At 26.8% G+C, this 7853-nt stretch overlaps 1 protein-coding gene across 1 annotated transcript; it reads right to left on the bottom strand.

Annotated features, from left to right (window-relative positions):
• Window positions 1-1083: 1083 nt before the first annotated feature.
• On the bottom strand, window positions 1084-2071 carry LOC120091705 (zinc finger protein ZAT9-like). Its single transcript, XM_039049817.1, has one exon. The coding sequence runs from the start codon at window positions 1869-1871 to the stop codon at window positions 1101-1103; it is 771 nt and encodes a 256-aa protein (XP_038905745.1). The 5' UTR covers window positions 1872-2071; the 3' UTR covers window positions 1084-1100.
• Between the last annotated feature and the right edge of the window lie 5782 nt (window positions 2072-7853).

The following is a 7853-nucleotide window of genomic DNA, read 5'->3' as shown; positions in this document are numbered from 1 at the left end:
CCTTTCATCTTATTATAGTTGTAAGAAAAATAGTTATTTAAGTTGGTCGGTTTTGCTTTGCTAACCTCTCCTTAAAGCTTGATATTTTAAATATTAATTTGATTGATCTTTATTTTTTATTTATATTTTTAATAATGATAGATTGAGAGGAATTTCTTAAAATGATAGTAAACATCTTATAATTTTAAGAGTTAAATTACAAAGATTAGTTCTTAAACTTTTTAGATTTATCTGTTTAGTTTCTTGAACTTTCAAAAGTATCTAAAAGAAGTTTGAATTTTCAATTTTTGAACTTTAAAAAATGCCTAATAAAATCTTGAAATTTTTAATTTTATGTACTTAGTTCTTGAATTTTAATATACTTCACTTTAGTATAGTTTGATTGACATAATTATGTGTTTGTGTCTACAAAGTACGTAGTTTGAATCCCTCGATCTCTGTCGTACTAAAGGACTTCATTTTAGTACTGCCATTTTACCATTAAAGGACAACACCAACAAAGGCCAAGAACATCAAAATCAAACCTTCCTCCTAAACATAAAACTGACATAACAATATAACCTTCGAGTAATATCAAACATTTTCACAGAAAATTGAAGTTCAAACATGGTATTCTCCATAGTAGTGATATTCTTGATTTCTTTCATTTTTGTTATATCGTTTTTTTCAACAAAAATTCCACCATAAACCCATTTAATATACTTTTTTTTTTAAAAAAAAAGAAAATACAGTCAATGGAGTGATGAATCTTTATCAATGGAGTGAATTCTTCCCATATTCAAATCTTTGTACACGACTGGGCAAATCTGTTAATGTCTAGTGCTCTTGTCAGTTCCTATACTGGAGAACAAATTTGGCCACGCTTTCATAACTTTGATGTTCGGGCTATTCTTCGATCAAAAAAGATAGTTTTTCATATAGTTCATTATGAAATTTCAATCTCTTAAGATTTGTGTTAATTGAACTAGGCTTATGTTTATGAACAGAACAAAATAGAGATTGGTAAGTATAGAAATTCAATTGAACAAAGTTGAAAATATGTGAATGGACAGAAAGCATATGAATCAAAATAATATTTAAAAGGAAAAAAAAAATAATGATTATACATCAGAAACTACACTGTAATCATCTTCTTCCAGTGGAGCTGGCAAATTGAGATCCAAGCCAATCTCAAGCTTGCTAGAACTCCCATCAATGGCGGTTCTGATAGAACCCTGTAGATGGGACCTTTTATGTCCTCCTAAAGCTTGTCCAGACCCAAACACTTTACAACAATAAGGACATTTAAAGATCTTCCAATTACCTCCATTAATCCCTTCTTCATCTTCTTCATCTTCTTCTTCCCCTTCCTTTCTGCAAACTTTCCTATGTCCAAACAGAGCTCTGTTCGATCGGAAAGATTTCCTGCATTTCCCACATCGGAAACTCTTCGCCACCGCCGCCGTTAATTTCTCCGATTCCGGCGTCCGACTCTGATCCTTCCCCTTCCCGATTACGCCATTGCTGGATGAAGGCTTTTCCATCGAAAGCATCACTAGACAGATGGCGACGTCTTCCTCTGGAGATGTATCGGAGATGGAACTAGCTGGCTCCGGCGACGGCGACGGTAACGACTCGGTGTTGAATCGCCGAGTCCGTTTAGAGCGCCTCCGAGTTGGGTTCTTAGACTCGGTCTCGCTCTCTCTGTCTTGGACAATGGAGACAGAGCCATTAACAGAGAGTGGCATTTCTGGATCTGGTGATTTGAAGGTTTTGTTGAGATTTTCGTGTTCAATGGAGAAAGTGGCTAAATGGGCTTTCATGTGACCACCTAATGCTCTGCCATTGGTGAAGCTTCGAGAGCAGAGCCTGCATTTATGCCTCTCTTCCATTTTTACAGAAACAGAGGAAGCAGAAGAAGAAGAAGAAGAAGAAGAAGAAGAAGAAGAAGAAGAAAGCAAAAAAGAAAACAGAGCAAATCTCTTCAATTTTTTTTTTGTTTGGTTTCTCTCTCTGTTTAGAAAAGTGGAGAAGAAGTGAAGGAAGGGATTGGGGGAGTTGAAAGTAGAGGGAAATGAGTAGGTGACAAGCATTCCTCTTCCACCAAAAGGACATAGACAATACACACAACCCAAAGTTATGATTTTTAATGCAACTTTTTCATTTTCCTTCTACATTTTTACATCAAAATTGCATAAATAAATGTAGAAGAACATAATTTATGTCAAAGTTAGCATAAGTGAGCTGCACCGTAGTATCTTCATACTATTTTTATTGTATGAAAATTTTCTAATACTAACTCAATTCATTGCCTGTCACAAATTAGTTTCAAGAATTATGAGTGGTTTATGAAATAAATAAATAGTAAATTAATCAATTATTTGATAACGTGTCAAATAATAAATGGGATTAGTAGGCATTAAGTTAGTGCTAGAAATTAGAAAAAAAATTACCACAAAAATAGAATTTAAGAATTATATGAGTCCATAAAATAAATAAATAACAAACTAATATATTATTAGTGACGTGTGAAATTATGAATGAAAACAAAATTTTCTCTACCTCTCATGAAATCAAAAGTTTAATATCCACCCTCTACATGTGTTACTAAGAAACATAATAGATTAATAACTTCCCCATGAAAATAAACTTTCTTATATTTTAGATTTAAATATTATTTTAGTTATACATATAGAAAAAATGTCAAATTATTTATAGAAATGACAAAAAAAATACTGATAGACATTAATAGACTTCTATCGACATCTATCACATAGTTTCAATGATAGACTTCTATCGACATCTATCACATAGTATCAATGATAGACTTCTATCATTTTATCTCACTGATAGATACTGATAGATTTCTATCAACCTCTATCAAAGAAAATTAAATTTTGTTATTTTGTGTAAATGTTTTATCTTATTTTTTCATTTTTGAAAATCCTCTTTATATAATTTTGACTTTGATTTATTTTGGTCACTATATTATCTATGTTCATTTTGATTAATATACTTTCAACTTTTGGTAGTATTAGTTTATGAACTTTTGAAATGTTAGTTTGTGTATTCTCAAAAAGTAATTATATTGAAAGGGACCACAATAACAACTTTTTAAAAGTATACGAGTTAAGATAAACGTTTTGTAAGTACAAAGATTAAAATAAACGAAAATTAAAAGTACAACGACTGAAATGAATCAAAGCTAAAAATATATAAATTAAATAATATTTAAACCTTGATTTTATGTGACAAATTTGGTCTATAAACGAAAATTTGTCATAAATAACCTTCAAGTTTTCACCTTACAAAGATCCATCTCGGGTGAGATCGACTACTAAGATTTAGTTTTAAAAAAAAATAGCTTTTTCTAACTTATTGATTTTTTTAGCCCTTTTGGGCATTTGTACATCTCGGAGAGATTAATTTTTTTTCATAATATTATGTGATCTTCCTAAATCTTATACATTTCAAATTTTCAATCTTATATCAAATCTTATATATTTTTAAACTTTCTCCAAATTTGATTATATTTACCAAATATTATGTCAAAATTTTACATGATTTTTTTAAAAATATTTAGCCAAATTTCTAATTCCAAATCAATTTACCAATTATCCAAATGAATTTTTTTTAAATGGATCTCATGTGATTAATTTTGATTTTAAAATTTTTGGAAATATTAAATTTTTCAAAAAAAATATGAAAAATATATAAAATCTCGGTATGAATCTCGGGTAGGTTAACATCAAGATTGGTGAATTCTCGGGTAGATTAATACTGGAATTTTATATATTTTCCATATATTACCCTTTTTGTTCGTTTTGCAAAATTTCAAAATTTAAAAATCAAAATGCAAGCATCCAGTTGAAAAAATCTAATTGTTAGATTCATTCAGAATTTAGAAATTCATATAATGGAAACAAAAAATGGCCTAAAATTACACAATAATTGGATAACCGGATTTGAAGAAAATTTGAAAATATATAAGATTTGGATAGATTATCTAATATTTGGAAAAATTACTAAAATCTCAGGTGTTAGCCCAAAAGGGCCAAACCAATTAATAAGTTAGAAAAAGTAAAATTTTTAACTAAATCTCAGTGGTCGATCTCGTTCAAAATCCATAAAAAAAAAATCAGTGGACATACTCGTCTTGAAAGATGAAAAGTTGAAAGTGTTATTTCTGACCATTTTTGTGTTTGAACCGCAGTTAACAAATTTTATTTTGTTCTTTTGTGCGTAGGGTTATGTAATGCATTTGGTAAAGAACAATACTTTTCCTTCTTCCAACAACTAAAAATTTTGACTTATGGGAGAGAAATGGGAATGAAGGAGAATTTTTGTTCTCTTTTTTTTTCCCTCCTTTTTTAGAAAAAAAAAAACCTATAAAAGGATTTTAATGATGAGAAGTCAATAGGAAAAGTATTTCCTTTAATAAAAATCAATCTTATTATCAATCAATAGACTTGTGTTTTAAGTTTTTACGAGAATACTATGATTCAAATAAAGAGTAGTAATATAAATTTGTTTAATTGAAGAGTTTAATATATGTTCAAATAAAGAGGCGACTTGTATTTTAAGTTACGTTTATCTAATTCAAAAAGATATATTAGAGAGTGATTTTAAAAATATTAAAATCATTTTTGTCATTTTCAAAACCATCGTATAACATGTTTTTAATCTCTTAAAATTAATTTTGATTAGATAAAAATTACATGTAAAAAATGTGAAATTTAATATGAAATTTATTTTTTTTGACAAAAATAATTTTAAAGATGTTAAAATCACTCTCAAATGCATAAGAAATTAGTGGCCACCAAATATATATATATATATACATTTATATATATATATATATTCATTCCATCCATTATCGATAAAATTGGTTTAAATCCCATTATGCTGTTATGAATTTTTATTTTTATTCTACTATCATTCCTAATCTAATTGTTTTATTTTAGCTCTTGAACTTTGTCCTTTTTTTTCTTAATTAATCTCTCGAGTATAGGACAAAAATAAAAGGAATTAATAGTATTTCTGACAAAAACAATATTCTCAATCAAGATTTTTGCAAGCGAAACCGCCTTTTTGCTGATGAAATTAATAACATCTAAAGCATCCGACTATTCCACCTCTAGTGGGGGGTTAGTCCCAGCTAGGGACGGATTTAGTATGGGTCTAGGGGGTTCGAGCTTCCCTCAACTTTATACTATATATATATAACTGGCATAGTGTCCAAATTATTAGTTAACCTAGTAGTAAATTTATTTTTTTAATCCCTTATAGATCCAAGTTCAAGTCCTACACGTTACACCTTGTGGCATTTACATTGAGTTTCCAATGTTCCGAACTTGGAAGAGTCCAATGCGGTTGAATAGAAAAGATATAATTTGAATTTAGAAAGATCAAAATACAATTATTAAAATAAATGTGAAAGTTGAAAGATTAAAATAATGATAAAGATAAGATTAATAAAGGAAGGGCATATGAATACAAGTAACATGCAGAAAACTTGCCTCCTTTATTTGCTAATCCATATAAGCTGTTTGCTGGTTTTTAACCCTTTTTTAATTAATAAAACGAAACTCAGAAAGAAGACAATTCCCCATTGAAAATCCAAATTCAATATTTAAAACAAAATTAAAAGGAAAAAAGAAAAAGAAATTTGTTTAATTTTTATTTAATAAATTATTGGGATCTGTGTGTCTAGTTATAAATTCCTAAACTATCATACGACTCTCGATCTAAATTATCATCTTAACCTTTGAAAAATATTCCCTTTCAACATTAATTTTTTTCTTACTCTATTCTTTTTGTATTCAGTATTACTTTTTTTGGGGGAAATTTTGGCTTAACCCTTTGAACAAAATATTGCATTATATTCAAATACTTGACAAAGAAATATGTCATGTTAGAATACTTGTTCGCAAATTATTAAATTCATGGAAAAATATAGGTTTAAATATTATTTCGGTCTCTATACTTTTGATTTTAGTTCATTTTAGTTCTTATATTTTTAATATATCTATTTTGGTTCCTAGACTTTTTAAATTTGGTTCGTTTTGGATCATGCTTTCAAAATATTTATTTTAGTCATTGTACTTTTACAAAGTGATCATTTTAGTCCTTGCATTTTCATTTTTACTTCATTTTTAAGGAATTAAAATGGTCACTTTTTTAAGTTTAATGATCAAAATAAACCAAAGTTGAAAGTACAATGATCAAAATAAACCAAAGTTGAAAGTATAATGATCAAAATGAACATATTGAAATTATAAGGATCAAAATAAATAAAAGTTTAAAGTATAGGGACCAAAATGAACATTTTCAAAGTATTGGTACTAGAATGAACGAAAGCTAAAAAAAAATTCATAATTTGAAAGAGATCGGTTTGGATGATTTATATTATTTAAATTTGGATGATGTAGATGTAAGAAAACTTTCACAGTTCAAAACCAAACCAATTCAAATTTTGAATTGAGTTTGTAAGGTTGAAAACATGGGATTAAATAAAAATAGAGCCGTATTTCATATTTTCAAATATGTGTTTAGTAGCAAAATTCAGAAAACTGGATTCTAATTTAAACAATTGCAGACTAGTTGTAATTACCTACTAAATATTAGTTGATAATAAAGTATTATTAATTTATTTATGAACATGTTATGTTAAAAAATTTGTAAATTATTATTTTGTAATAATATATAATTTATAGGATATATTGAAATTTTTGTCCATATAGTTTGGAAGAACTTAGAATTTAGGTCTTATGGCTAATTAGAATTTACTGCCAATGGTTTGATAAAAACTTCATGAATAGTCTTATGGTAGGATTATTTAAGAGGATTTAACAAATCATGAAGACTATATATGAAGATATATCAAATCATAAGAACTAATTAAATCTAATTTTAAAACCATTAGATTAGTTTTTAACTTTATCCAAATCATAGAGATCCAATTTGGAATTTAACCTATTTATAATATATTAAATAATAAATATTTTAATCTTTTAAAAATTTAATTGAGTTTATAATATAACGTATACTATATTTCTAAATGTTTTAAACTTTATTTAATATAATTTTGCATTTTGCATTTTAATATTTAGATATAATGAATACATAAAAATGTTATTTTCAAAATTTATATTGTTTACATCATAGAATCCGAAAACAATTTTTAAAAATAGAATTCGGGTTGTCTGTCAAACACATATTTACTAAATTCAATGAATTTGAAAACATAAAACAAAATTTAAATTGCAAACTAAACCGACCCTAATTCAATTACTATGAGTTCAATAAATTAAATTCTCATATGTTAGATTAATTAGGAATATACTTAAATAATTTAATGGAATTAAACTAATAATACTAATTTCTTAAATTTTCAAAATATATTTATTTCCGTACAATTTTTGTTTAATTTATTTTAAACTCCTTTTTTATTATTATTATTATTATTATTATTATTATTATTTAATTTGCTCATAATGTTTAGAAATCAAGTAACATTTTTTTTCATAAATGAAATATACGATGATCCAATTACTTTAAGTTAATAGTACCATATTAATATATGATAATATTATTGTGTTTTAAGTCTTTAAATGTTCCTTCATTTTTTGGAAAAAAAAAATAAATCAATAATAGTAATTCAAATATTTGAAGATGTTTTTGCTTAAGCTCAATGTAACCTAACTAATTCGACCATAGTAAATATAACATGATTGAATGGTGTTAGGTATATCACCTAACTAAACATTACTTAAGTTTGACAAATTTGCAATTTTAATAATTAAGTTTAGTAAAAAAAAATGTATGAACCCAGCCATATCTAGGACAAAATATTATTGAGAAGTTGACTTTTC

The sequence above is a fragment of the Benincasa hispida genome, chromosome 11 (genome assembly GCF_009727055.1).
Source record: "Benincasa hispida cultivar B227 chromosome 11, ASM972705v1, whole genome shotgun sequence".
Classification (NCBI taxonomy): domain Eukaryota; kingdom Viridiplantae; phylum Streptophyta; class Magnoliopsida; order Cucurbitales; family Cucurbitaceae; genus Benincasa; species Benincasa hispida.
The sequence above is the reverse complement of the archived record's forward strand: the minus strand, read 5'-3'. Positions and strand labels throughout refer to the sequence as shown.